The sequence below is a fragment of the Eurosta solidaginis genome, chromosome 1 (genome assembly GCF_040869045.1).
Source record: "Eurosta solidaginis isolate ZX-2024a chromosome 1, ASM4086904v1, whole genome shotgun sequence".
In the NCBI taxonomy this organism is placed as follows: Eukaryota; Metazoa; Arthropoda; class Insecta; order Diptera; family Tephritidae; genus Eurosta; species Eurosta solidaginis.
Genome location: NC_090319.1, coordinates 318,323,125 through 318,338,307, shown reverse-complemented (window position 1 = coordinate 318,338,307; position 15,183 = coordinate 318,323,125). Strand labels below are relative to the sequence as shown.

The window sequence follows — 15,183 nt, the reverse complement described above, 5'->3', positions numbered from 1 at the left end:
TTGTGGTGTGCGTGCTTTGTAGAGCATAAATCCAACTTCACACTCGTACTAAACAATCATGTGGGAGCCAATGGAAACCAAACACACTCACACCAACAAATGCAATCATGCAATGGTGAGCGAGCACCCAATAATCACGCTCAAAACAAGTCACGATCGTTTCACTCAGAACATTGGAAAGTCGAGCTGTAAAAGAGACGATTTGACTTCGTTCACTAAACTTGGACGCCGTATAAAAGTAAAGTGACAAGGCGATATGGAACTTATTTCAGTGATTTTGGTACGAATGTTGAAACGTTGAATGGCTTCACAGTAGCCATCGGAAGTACACGCACACTTTTATACAGCGCAAATGTAACACACACACACACACGCATGCATAGTACGCTTGAATACAAAAAGAAATGTTCACAAATTGTATGAATTGAATAAAAGCGAACATTGAAAAGTGTTAGAAACGGATTTTGAAGGCGAACAGAAAGGAAGTGAAAATATTTCCGGTAGTGCGCTTAAAATAAAAATTTGTGAAAAAAAAATATTTGCCAAGTTATTTAACAATTGAAAATATATTTAAAAAATATTTGGAAATACATAATTGTGTAAAGTGTGTTTGGAAAGGATCAGCCTAAAAAATGTGGATAAAAAATTATTTGAATAAAATGTGAAGTAAAGTATTTTTAAAAAGAAAAAATTAAAAATAATTATTGGATATTACAGTGCCTTCAAATAAAAATAGCACTTAAAAAATTTGCTTAAAAAATCAACATAAAAGCATCACAACAACACTTTATTCATCATAAAGCTTACAGTGCTGTAACGTGGATTTCAGTGAGGGGTTTCAACGTTTCGACGGCGTCATTAACAACGTTTTTTTGGATAAATATTAATATATTGAAATTTGTAATTGTTTACAACTTGATTTCCTATTAAATAAGGCTATATAATTGCATAAACACAGACAAAACAACAACAAAAGAAATAAAATGGTGAGTACAGAAAAATATGTTCGTGTATGAATTGATTTAAAAACGACTTATGTAAATATAAACAACAATAATTTTAAATTAATTAGAATATGTGATAAAAATATTTTGAAATTTTAACGGTTGGGAAAAGTGGAGAGCGGTGGGAAAATTCAAAGAAACAATCAATTAAAGAAATTGAAAAATTATTAAAATAAAGAAATTGAAAAAGTTCAATTAAGTCAAATTAAAGAAGGAAACTGGAAAAAAGGTAAACCCAAAAGAAAAAAATAAAAGACATTAAAAGACTGTAAAGTTATCTTATGTGAATTAAGGCCAAATAGAATAAAATCCCTGTGTACTAAAAAAATGAAAATATTAAATTTACAATAACACATATAATACAAATATAATATTAAGTTTATTAAAAGTGATGAAGTGAAAAAATAACAAAAAAAATTTAAATATAAAATTAAATCGTGCAATAAAATAAATTGTGAAAAGAAATAAAACTATTAAAAACCAAAAACTTGATAAAAAAGACACATACCGAAAAATAACGAAATTACCAAAAAAATGGATTAAAATAAAATCAAATAACGTAAAACCGAAAAAAAAAAACAGAATAAAGTCAAAAAAAAAATATAGTAAATAAAAAAATTTATTTAAATAAATTAAAAAAAATACAAAATAAAATTTTATATATAAAACTGAAGAACTAAAAAAAAAAACAGAATGAGGTATAAACAAATATAGTAAATAAAAAAATTTATTTAAATAAATTAAAAAAAAATACAAAATAAAATTTAATTAACTTGAAAAACAAAAAAAAAAAAAAAATAAAATATAATGAGATTAAAAAATTTAAACAGCATTATATAAAACAAATAAAATAAATCAGTAAAAAAATTAAATAAAACCAAATAAAATTAAAAGAAATAAAATAAGTTATATAAAAAAAAAAAAAATAATAAAATAAAATAAAATAAAAAATTTAACTAAAAAAATTTTTTTTATTAAACTAAAATAGAATAAATAAAAATAAAATTATATAATATAAAATGAAATTAGAAAAATGAATAAAAGATATTATAAATAAAATAAAATAGAAAACAAAATAAAGTTAAAAGTAAGATAAAATAACAGAAAATATAAAAAACAATAAAATAAAACAAAATAGAATTGAATTAAATTAAATTTAACTTTATTTAAAAAAAATAAACCAAATTTATTTAATAATTTGGGAAAAATTTAAACATCAGGACGGACAAAGGGTAGCTGCTTTGATTATACCTTGGAGTGGGATCGAATTAAATTAAAATTAACAAATTTAAACTCGAATTATATAAAATTAAATAAAACAAAGCAAAATAAAATAAAATAAAATAATATGAAAATAAATTACTAATATAAGCTTAAATTATATAAAATTAAATAAAAAACAAACCCAAATAATATGAAATAAATAACACAAAAGTCAGAAAAAGTCCACTATCAACCAATTTTAATTTTAATAGTTAAAAAAAATAAATGTAAGGCGCGATAACCTCCGAAGAGATCTAAGGCCGAGCTTCTCCTCCAATTTGCGTCATGCTCCTCTTGATTCTCCCTACAAATTTGCCGGACGGGACCTACATGTTTTATGCCGACTCCGAACGGCATCTGCAAGGCAGATGAGTTTTCACTGAGAGCTTTTTCATGGCAGAAATACACCCGGAGCGCTTGCCAAACACTGCCGAGGGGCGACCCCGCTTAGAAAAATGTTCTTCTAATTTAAAAACCTTATTTCTAAAATTTTGATGTTGCTTTGCCCGGGGTGCGAACCCAGGGCATACGGTGTGGTAGGCGGAGCACGCTACCATCACACCACGGTGGCCGCCATTTTAATAGTTAAGTTATATCAAATTGAATAAAAATGAAATAAAAGATCGGCAAGCAAACAGTTAGTCTCATATTATATAAAATAAGAGCAAAAACAAGTGAATCGAGCAAATTTTTCAAATATGCTAAGCTAATTTGAGAAATTGGTGAAACGAGAGTCATAGAATTCCTTCTTAATTCTTTTACTTTAATTTATTAATATTTTTTATAAGACACACTCTAATATAACTATTTCGAATAAATAGTTTTTCAGGGTCTTTGTTTTTTTTTTCTAAAACTTTAAAATTTTTATCGCTCGCTTACAAAAAAATGTCCATTCAAAAGCAAAAACAAATTAAAAAAAACCGGTTAATTTGTTCATGTTTTCCAATTGCAATTTTTTTCCAATCGAACACAAAAAATGTTGAAGCTTTAGAAAAGAAACCTCAAATGCTTACATTTTTCCACTCCCTTCATTTATTGACATACTTATTCTTTATATATTGTATTAAAAAGAATTTACAAACAAATTTACCAATTTCGCAAAGTAGCAATTTTCGTTTTTCCCATTTTACATTGAAAACAGTAAAAAATTCACCAATTCTGCATTTCTTAAAAAAGTAGTTCACTTAAGCTTGTCCGGTGGAGTTGTTACGTCAGCTGTAAATTTGGGTCAAAAATTTACTTATGCAGTTTAAATTGAAAGTATATTTTGACTGTGATATTTTTTATTAATAAACAAATACAAACATGGGTGTAGACATGAAGTCTTCGGTAAGGGAACGGAACCCCCTAATCCATGAATACATTTCATTTGAACTTAGACCTTCGCGACATTATTTTACATTATTCTTCAAAAAAAGCTCTTATCAAAACTAAAATTTCCCTAAGGGAAGCCTGGCTGCTGTGACAAAACTCGGCTGCATCTTGCAGTAGGTGCAGGATAGATATTTGTCGCATTAGAGTGTTTAATTTTTCGGCAATATTTTTATCGATCAGTCGAATCTGTGTATGTACGAATGTACTAATATATGAAAAATATATTTTTTGCTAAAATAGTTTGCAATGAGTATAAATTTATTTTAATATGTACGTATAACTTGATGGTGTAAATATGTTTGTATGTAAATAAGTACCTACTTATGAAGCCACGAGTCTATTCTTTCACAACCATTAAGTTTTGGAGATTGGAGAAGCGTAAAGTTTTGACGATTAATGCAAACTTCGAAATGTATTTTAGGTTACTGATAAAAGAACCACAATGAAGCAAAATAAAAGCTTAAAACAAGACAAAATTTATATGGGGAAAAAATGAAATAAATATTCATGGTCAAATTACAAAATTAAGAAAAAAAAAACTAGAAATACCAAAACAATAAAAAGTGGTAGCAACAACAATTTTATTATAATAAAACAACAACAAAATGCAGGCGTCTCTGTGACCGATCGCTACGCTACTCAATAACTGGGTAACTGAGTTGATCGCGGATTTGTCTTTAATTATTTGTTGTTGGCCATCGGTGGCTGATGTCTGGTAGTTCAAGTAATAGCTGCCGAAGTTGACGATGATTCTGGTCTCATACATATCACCTCGGTCAACTAAGGTTTGCTGATTCACTTGGGATGCACTATAGTTTTTGTTTTCATGTAATGTTCAAAATTTACATATGTAGTAGTTTCACCTTACATTACTTGTATGTATTTATGTATGTGCCCATCAAAAAATTTGTACCTTATATCTGTACCTGAGAGGTTAGCAGTAGTAACTCTACTTTTCGCCCAAATGGAATTGACATAATTTTTATACTCAGCTAAGCAGAGCTCACAGAGTATATTAACTTTGTTCGCATAACGGTAATCCGTAACGGCATAAACTAATCGAGATAGTAGATATAGACTTCTATATATCAGAATGATCTGGGCGAAAAAAGAAATTCATTTAGCCATGTCCCTCCGTCCGTCCGCCCGCCCGTAAACACGATAAATTGAGTAAATTTTGAGGTATCTTGATTAAATTTGGGATGTAGGTTCCAGGGCGCTCTTCTCAGATCGCTATTTAAAATGAACGAAATCGGACTACAACCACGCCCACTTTTTCGATATCGAAAATTTCGAAAAACGGAAAAAGTGCGATAATTCATTACCAAAGATGGATAAAGTGATGAAACTTGGTAGGTGCGTTGAGCTTATGACGCAAAAAAGAAAGTTAGTAAAATTTTTGACAATGCGCGTGGCACCGCCCACTTTTAAAATAAGGTATTATAAAAGTTTTGCAAGCTGTAATTTGGCAGTCGTTGAAGATATCACGATGAAATTTGGCAGGCACATTACTGCTATTACTATATGTGTGCTAAATAAAAATTAGCAAAATCGGATGACGAACACGCCCACTTTTAAAAAAAAATTTTTTTAAGTCAAATTTTCACAAAAAATTTAATATCTTTACAGTATATAAGTCAATTATGTCAACATTCAACTCCAGTAATGATATGGTGCAACAAAATACAAAAATAAATGAAAATTTCAAAATGGGCGTGGCTCCGCCCTTTTTCATTTAGTGCGTCTAGAATACTTTTAATGCCATAAGTCGAACAAAAATTTACCAATCGTCGTGAAATTTGGTAGGGGCATAGACTCTATGACGATAACTGTTTTCTGTGAAAATGGGCGAAATCGGATAAAGTCACGCCCAGTTTTTATGCACAGTCGACTTTCTGTCCTTCCGCTCGGCCGTTAACACGATAACTTGAGGAAAAATCGATATATCTTAACTAAACTAAGTTCACGTACTTATCTGTGCTCACTTTATCTTGGTATAAAAAATGGCCGAAATCCGACTATGACCACGCCCACTTTTCCGATATCGAAAATTACGAAAAAAGAAAAAAATGCCATAATTCTATACCAAATACGAAAAAAGGGATGAAACAGGGTAATTGGATTGGTTTATTGACGCAAAATGTAACTTTAGAAAAAACTTTGTGAAATGGGTGTGACACCTACCATATCAAGTAGAATAAAATGAAAACGTTCTGCAGGGCGAAATCAAAAGCCCTTGGAATCTCGGCAGGAATATTTTTCGTGGTATTACATATATAAATAAATTAGCGATACCCGACAGATGATGTTCTGGGCCAACCTGGTCCACATTTTCATCGATATCTTGAAAACGCCTTCACATATACAATTAAGGGCAACTCCCTTTTAAAACCCTCATTAATACCTTTAATTTGATACCCTTATCGCACAAACATATTCTAGAGTCACCCCTGGTGCAATTTTATGGCGATATCCCGAAATGGCGTCCACCTATACAACTATGGCCCACTCCCTTTTAAAAAACTCTTTAATACCTTCCATTTGAAACCCATGAGTTACAAACACATTCCAGGGTTACCCTAGGTTCATTTTGCTAGATGGTGGTTCTCCCTTATTTTGTCTCCAAAGCTCTCAGCTGAGTATGTAATGTTCGGTTACACTCGAACTTAGCCTTCCTTACTCGTTTTAAGCTTAACACTATCTTCTTGAAATTCTGGAAAAAGATCGGTATCTGATTGCGATCCCCCCAATGCAACTCTGCAAATCGATACTCGATACTCGTTTTAATTTATAACCACCCACACCATCACCGCCACATACATGTGCATGCATGTACATGCACGTGTATGTGCGCTTTTTGTCAGCACTCATGCATATGCATGTCGGGGTTGATGTGTGGGTGCCTTTCCCCTCCAAAACGGAGGATTTTGCGGGTCAACGGTTGTAGCTTTCAATACAACCGGCCTCTTGGATTCTAACAGCCAACCAGCTAACATCTGCCGCCAGCGATCCCCACTGTTTTCAACAAGATATTCAGGTAATATTGTAACCAGTTTATTTTACTTTTACCCAATAAATCATATCTATTATAACGAGAAATCTCGTATTCTCTTATTTTATTCCAACCCGCTTATTCCCACTGAGATCGACCCCGGTGCGCCCACCTACCTCCAGGAGCAAACGCACCCCGGCCGAACGCACCCTTGCCTTCAATTTTAAATTTGAGAATGTTATATCTTCATTTATCATTGAGTGTGTTGTGGTCCTAATTTTCTGTATTTGTTTCGTCAGTCGTAAGATTTATCTAAAAGATAAAGCATGTTTAAAGGCTTATATATAGCCTTTATCAAATAAGTTATCTAAACTCTCCTTTGCTCAGTGCTAACTAAAGCATTCATCGAGTGCCAGTTAAGAGCAACTCAAAAATGTAAACAAAAGTCAGATATTCATAATTATCGATTTAACTGGGAGTTGTTCACCCTATGCGGCGGCTGTCGTGGTGTGGTGGTTACGTGCTACAACAGGGCAAAGCAACATCAAAAGTTTTGAAAAAAGTAGTTCAAATTAGACAAAACTTTTTCTAAGCGAGGTCGTCCTTGGCAGTGGTTTGGCAAATACCGCGAGTGTTTTTTTGCCATTTAAAGCTACTCAGTAAAAATTTATCTTCCTTGCAGCTGCCGTTCAGAGTCGGTAGAAAAATTTACAGGATTCCCACCAATTTATAGGAAAAATTAAAAAAGAAGCGCGACGAAAATCGGAAGAGAAGCTCGGCCTAAATCTTCTCGGAGATAAGTTACGCCAAGTATTTGTTTTTTAATAAGTTGTCAGTTTAAGTTGTATGATGTACAATATGCACCTTAACCTATAACTAATTATAAAGTTTAATTTTTTGTTGGGTAGTCGTTGTTGATTTTTGTTAGATAATGTTGTCTGCTGCTTCTTCGCCGGTTTCACATAAAAATTATTATTTCAAGATGATGAAATGATGAAGCGATCGATATTTGCTGATCAAGCTTGTGTGTTATATGTCCTCAGATTTGTATGGATTGGTCGTGCTGAGCAGCAGAGCAATACCAAAGTAATATAAAAAAAAAACAAAGATCACAATGAAACTAGAAAGTAAGAGAGTCTTAGCTCGGTTGCACCTAGAATATAATACACTCATTTTATTTAAGTTTTTTGACTTAGATTTTATTTAAAAGTGGGCATGGTTATCAACTGATTTTAGCAACTTTTATAGGAAACTGGCAGACCCGGCAGACGTTGTTCTGCCCTAAATTTCGCCTATCTGCATACATTTTAATAAGCTTTTTCCGTCTAACTCTGCCCCAACCCTCTACACTTTTTCCTAATCTTTTTATTCACTCCTCCCTCCGTATTTTTCGCTTCATCGCCATCTTCGTCTCATTCTATCTCTTTCTCAGTCTCCTTCTCTATTTTCTCTTCTCTCAAGTTTTTCTCCTTCTTCTTCATCTCTTATTGCCAGTCCCAGAGGGTGGTATGTATTTTGTTCCAGTCCCATTCCGAGTCTCAGTCCCAGTCCCACTCCGAGTCTCAGTCTCAGTCCCAGTCCTAGTCCTAATCCCAGTCCCAGTCTGGTATACTTCCCGGAAAAAAGCATCGTAAATACTAACATAGGCAAATTTATATACGAAATTTCAGGCAAATCGAATAGGACGTATGTAAATAGGTATGTGGGTATTATTAATTCTTGTTTTTATTTCGGCTTCGCATGCATATTTACAGTTTTGCCTGGTTGATGCGACTAAATCGAATATCACAATGAACTTTAGAGCTCTCAGCAACAGCTTTCATTTGATATCCATAATACACACACATTTTAGGGGTATCCGGGTCCATGTTTTGGCCTATATCTCGAGGCCCTAGTCACTCAGCGGTGTAAAACTTACTCTGTATTATAGCACACATCAACAGCTTCAATTTGATACCCATAATATAAGAACATATTCTGGGTGTATCCGGGTCCATGTTTTGGCCCATATCTCGAGACCGTAGTCACCCAGCGGTGTAAAACTTACTCTGTACTAAAGCATACATCAACAACTTCAATTTGATACCCATAATGTAAAAACACATTCTACGTGTATCCGGGTCCACGTTTTGGGTTATATCTCGAGACCTTAGCCTCCCAGTTGTATGAAAATTATCCTGTACTATAGCACTCATCAACAGCTTTCATTTGATATCCATATTGTATAAACACATTCTAGGGGTATCCGGGTCCATGTTTTGGCCTATATCTCGAGATCCTAGTCACCCAGGGGTATGAAAATTATCGTGTACTATAGCAATCATCAACAGCTTTCATTTGACATCCATATTGTATAAACACATTCTAGGGGTACCCGGGTCCACGTTTTGATCTCAAGACCCTAGACACGTAGCAAAAAAAAGGTAGACGTTGGCCGATTCTCAGACCTACCCAATATGCTCACAAAATTTCATGAGAATCGGTTAAGCCGTTTCGGAGGAGTTCAGCCTCTAAAACCGTGACAGAAGAATTTTATATATTAGATATTTATAACAAATTTTGATTTTTGGCGACCTTTAAATTTAACAATTATTTCTTAGACTGGCTCTAGGTCAATAAATTAAACAAGTTGTTGTTGTTTTTGTTCCAATATATTTCGATCTCCAACGGAGATCGTCATCGGGGAATGAGTTCAGATGTTAGGTGGGTGAACTGTTCAACAACAGCATCTCGAGCAGACGCTGCCCACCTAACATCTGAACTCATTCCCCGATGACGATACTGGAACAAAAACAACAACAACTTGTTTAGTTTATTGACCTAGAGCCAGTTTGAAGAAATAATTGGAAATATTTATATATATATACGGAATTTTTTCCAGTTCGGACATTAACACAGCCACAAAATATATTGTCAGATCTGGTAAAGAGACACATGTATTCTGATGCGTTTTGATACGCTGAATCCGTATCGCTATCCCGGCTCGGACCTAGGCCCAAAAACGCTCAATCGCCATTTCGATTTTAGAAGTTCGATCTTTAGGCACGATCCGGTAGGTCAATTCTGGTGTAGCACTCGGATTCAGCGCGTCACTAATCATAGAGAAAATATGTGTCACATTACAAAATCAACAATTCTTTTATGGCGGAGTTATTTTTCTAAAACACGGTAAATTGCTTGGTAGAAGAAAGACGGTGCCACGCTCAAATTCAAAAGTTGGAATTTATTCGAATATCTTCTTATAACGTTACTTTTAGAGTCAAAAGGCATTGATTTAAAACTATTTTTAGTATAGATATCATTCTTCCAGATGTTTCTCTGCCTGTTTTATCTGCATGAATTGTAAGAGTTAGTTATCCTTTACTTCCTTTCCCTCTCTCCCTCGCTCTATCTGGGTCTCTTTCCATCTACATCTTTACCTCTCCCTTCATCTCTATCTCTCTGTCTCGCCTTCTCCATGCCCCGCTTCCTCGATCTCTTATATCTCAATTTTTGTCTAATTATATCTCTTTCCCTTCCTTGGTTTTTCGCGTCTCTCGTTTCATCTATCAAATTTCTGACAAATCGCTACCTAAAAAAAAGTATGTGAAGTATTAATGTACACAAGTTGCAAAATATCGCAGCACATTAGTCTCTAGTACTTTGCCCGGAAAAATAGCGCTATTACTACGTCATAATCTAGGCAATTAGCTATCAACATATATATAAATATTTATTTCTATCTAATAAAAAAAGAGATGTGGAGCAATGACACCTTTAGTTCTTATTATAATTAAGATTTACAGTTGCAAACACGAAAATAGCAGTGGAAGTTGTTGGTAATTTCACTTATTATATTCTTCTTTTTTATTTTGAATTAATCTAGAAAGAATTTAATGAATCGTGTAACTAAAATTATGCGAATCAATCTCTAAACCGTTTTCGAAAAATTTCAAAAATTGGAGAAGCCTGCAAGAAAATTTCGAATTTTTATTTTTTAAAGCTTTTTTGTGTACTTTGTAGCCAAATCAAATTGAGTCTAACAGAGAACACGTTATAAATCTCTCTTTAGATTTTCCTCGGACGAAATGCGCATGGTTTGATTTTTTATAGAGAAGAAAATCTGAAACATTATTAAAAAAAAATGTTCAAAAATCAATGCAAATTTTGAGAGACTTTAAAATTATACTTCGTTAGACTAAAATTGATTGGGCTATAGTATTGCGTACTCAAAAAAAAAAAAAAAAACAAAAAACTCAAAATAAAGAAATTCGAAGTTTTTATGCAGATTTCCTGCACTTTCGAAATTTTTTCAAAATGTTATTAGATTTATTTACGTAATTTCAGTTACAAGATTCGTGAATTTGTTTTCGTAAATTAACAGAAATAAAAGAAGAAGAATAAATTTAATGAAATTTACTAAAAATAACAAGTGCTATTTTCGTGTTCGTAGCTGTAAATTCATACAAATATCTTCTAGTCCATTTTTTTGGTCGAATATTTATTATGAAAAAATTATTTAGAAACGAAAAAAGCTTACTTTGCACAAATGCGTGCAAAAGCCACCATATGCCAAATAAAATGTAGGCCAATAAATGTTTCCGCAAAATTTATTTTATTTAAATGTGCTTAAAAGACTGACCTGTGACCATGACCTAATTTTACTATTTACCTTGACTTTCTTCATTTCGCAATTCATTTAAAAAAGGAAATATAGATATCAGTATTAAAAAATAGTATTATTATTATTTGTAACCTTATAAGTAACGAAAGAAGACGAAGTGGTAATTTGCAATTTTACAAATTTCTATATTTAAAAAATCTTTTTTTTTTTTTTTTTTTTTTGACAAATATTTATTCACGTAACTACTCTTTGCCTCAGCAAAAATAAGAACATACCAAAGTCGCCTAAGCTTTACTTACTTCGCGCATGGCCCACAATGGCCAATTGCACTTGCGCAGCATTCAAACGCTCACTAATTAACCGCCTAGTTTGCGAACAGAGTTGCCACAATGCATTTGTTTATAACAAATCATTAAAATTTTAATTAGACAATTTGTTTGCAATGTACAACACAAGACGGTCAGTGTTATTAGTACTAAAATGTTAATGTAAAAAATATAAACAATTAACTCAATCATATAAATACATATACATATGCACTTTGCAGTTTCTATATTGGCAAAAACACCCAGCAAGAAATCGCAATGCTAAGCGCAATAACCTTTTTTGCTTTGACTTTCTTCATAAAATGAAAACCTAGTTAAGATAATTAGGCAACTCTTTTATACTCTTTCATTATTTATTAACTTTACACAATTATTGGGTTAATAATGGGTTATTATTGTCTACATTAAAAACAAAACCAATAAGGGTGTCTAAGTTAGGGTGTAACCGAACATTATATACTCAGCGTGAGTTTCAATTGTACAGTTTATTTCAGATAAATTCCTTTTTCGTACTTCGCTACAAGTGATTTTTTTTTTTGAGGATGTAGAAATGTTGTGTAATCCTTGATCGGAATAGGGGCGTGGCACCGCCCATTTAAAAAAAATATTTCGCAATTCCTCTTACAAAAAAACTTGGTAAGTGAGATATCGTTGATACAAAACTATTTTTGATAAGACATAGCTTTTTATTCTAGTCTACGACTCTTTTAAATTTCTTTTATATAAAAGTGGGCGGGGTCTTCAAGCGATCCCGTCAATTTTTACAAAAGATATTTCCTGCTATAAGTAAAATATCCTTAACCAATTTTATTACGATATGCTAGTTTTTCTTCGACTCCTAGCTCTCGAAATATAGAAAAATGTTTATTCAAAAAAGGGGCAGTGCCACGCCCATTTTCAAAAATTTTAATATTTTCTAACTTTCTGTTATAATTCCATTTAGGAAGTAAAACACCAGTGATATTAAGCTCTTTTTCGCAAAAGTAAAGCTTATTATATTCATCTACAACCCTTTTAAAAGTCTTTTATATAAATGTAGGCGTGGCCCTTAACCAATCTTGTCTGTTTTTTTAAAGAAATATTTCCTTCTATAAGGAAAACATATGTACCTTTACTACGATCCATGGAATTTTCTTCGAGTTATGGCTCCCGACACCTAGAAAATTGTTTGGTCATAAAAGGGGCGGTGCCACGCCAATTTTCAAAAAGTAAAATTTTTTCCTTTTTCTTGTCATACTTCTACTTGGGAAATTGAACAGACTTGGCAATGAAGATATATTTATTCATCCAAGATGCTTTTAAAAATCTTTTATATAAAAGTGGGCGTGGTTCTTAAACGATTTCGTAAATATTTTTTTTCGAAGCGTTCTTTATAGTAAAGGCAACCTCTCTGTCGAATTTTGTTATGCTAGGTTTTTACGATTTTTGATTTATGATTAATAATATTTGTAAAATTGATTTCATCACAAGTGGGCTATGCCACGCCCATTTACAAAAATGTTTTCAAATTTTTAACAAGAGTTTTAGTATCAATTCACACATCAATTTTCAATTGTTTACTAAATAATGAGATTCTTTGTGTGTTTCCAAAATGTATAAATATAAAAATGGGCGTGGTTATCATCACGTCAATAAGATATCTCAATATTTGCTCAAATTATCGTGCGCACAGACGGACGGACATGGCTTAAACAATTCCTTTTTTTATCTTGAGCATTTTATTATATGGAAGTCTATATTTATCTTGATTCGTTTATGCCGCTACGATCAACTGTTATACTACCAAGGTTAATATACTCTGTGTGCAAAGTACGCTGAGTATAAAAATATTAAAAAAGATAAGAGCGATTAGAGCGCTAACAATTAGGAAGTCGGCCTGGCCTCTCTACATTGTTTGTGGATGGGTGTCTGAGGCGGTTGAAATGTTTATCATTTTTTTGTGATATTTGATATATTTCGATAACCATATGACATATATATCTATTATGAGTATCTGTATGTCATATCGCCATCAGATACAATAATAACACATGTGACGCGGCTTTTAGTATTCGCATGAGTTGAGTGCAATGCAGAGACAAAAAATTGGCATACCGGCCTCCATTCAAATTTTCTCAACCTTTAATTGTATTTTATTCATTCGCATTATTTAGCCGTGTGTAACCGATATTAATACACAGCTCCATTAAACTGTTAATAAATGCTGCAGTCAGTTTGTCAATCGATTTGTTGGCCAGTTAGTTAGGGTGCCTGGTGCATGCAGTGGTTTGTTTTGGTCAATGGGTAATTAGTCGGAAACCTGAAGTGGATATGTGAAGGTGCTATGGATCGTTAATTTGGCCTTGCAAGTAATACAAAACGATTGTTTTCAGCATATGCACTATATATATATGTATATATATATAACCTTAAAGTGCAAAATATAAAAACAGCTGACGCTGTAAGTGAAAGTGAAGAAGAAAAAAAATAAAATAAAAAATACTATAACATATGTAAGTTGAGAATTCAAACAAAGATAGAATAAAACAACAACATTAGAAAACAAACAAGAGGCACTATATATCCGCGAGTAGAACGGAGCCTTAACAGAGAAACACGCTCTAAAAAGACCTCTATAATCAAATATCTTGAAAAAGTACTCAAACACACATGAAGAAAATGAGCGCCCTGCAGATAAAGATAATTGAAGTAAGTAAAATAAAACTAAAAAAGTAAGAAGAAGACGGTCTTTAGCTGTGCCGAAAGGTTCATACCTTCCGCAAGTGTAACTGAACTATAATTTGTTTCCATATCTGCGCTTCGATGGGTGTCTTAGAGCCACAATGGTGGAAGGCTAGCAAAAGGTCGCTGAAATAGCTTTACACATCTACACTATTGGTTGCCAAATTATGAAATGTAAACTAATCTCGCATAATACAGCACCTTAAAATATGTTAGAGTATTAGCAATCCTGAAAAGAATCCGGAAAAGGTAGAAACATCTCGGCAGTGAATCGCACTAATACCGAAATTACACAGACCTATCGCATTAAGATACGGTACTAGTTGTAACTCTAACTCCTTGCAGTGCTTTCAACTGACACTTTTAACATTGTGATGTCCCATGAAATGGCTATTGTCGCCGTTTGCGCACCTTTCAAATGCGTTCTTAACTGATTCTGGTTGTTGTAGCGACAATGGAAATCCACGAAGGTTTGAGGGTGTGTTGCCGATGTTGGTGGTCATTTGGCGGATATAGATTCGGTACGTTCCGGTAACAAGCACCATTAAAGTATAAGCACGACCATCTGGTTCCGTCGTAGAACACCCTGAGATAGTCACAGCCTTTGATTTATAAATTTAAATACATATAGCTCAGATTTAAGCGCTGTTGGTACAAGTGTTGCTACCAACCGTACCGCTCGGCATCCGATAAGCACCAGTTTGCTTTGCGGAACTGCCTTACACTTTCTTCTCTTACTCTCACTGTTAATTCTTTTCTTTCGTTTGCTTCTTCCCCTTTGTTTCTTTCTTATCTGCTGTCTTGCTCTTATAGAAATAAGTACACAATGCGAAAGTTTTGGGGAGTATTATCGTTGATGCTGGCTTGGTGCGCTCCAGATATTACTATCCCCACCATCTA

General features: G+C 33.1%; 1 protein-coding gene across 2 annotated transcripts in view; it reads left to right on the top strand.

The window, feature by feature from the left end:
• Positions 1-253: 253 nt before the first annotated feature.
• Positions 254-15,183, top strand: part of Elovl7 (ELOVL fatty acid elongase 7) — a 184,209-nt gene continuing 169,279 nt past the window's right edge. The window contains exon 1 of one of the 2 annotated variants that reach the window (XM_067761745.1): positions 254-986. In XM_067761745.1, coding sequence (XP_067617846.1) covers positions 984-986 — 3 coding nt within the window. In that variant the 5' untranslated portion in view covers positions 254-983. Of the gene's footprint in view, positions 987-13,975; positions 14,251-15,183 lie in introns of those variants that run through there. The other variant, XM_067761744.1, reaches the window with a different exon arrangement.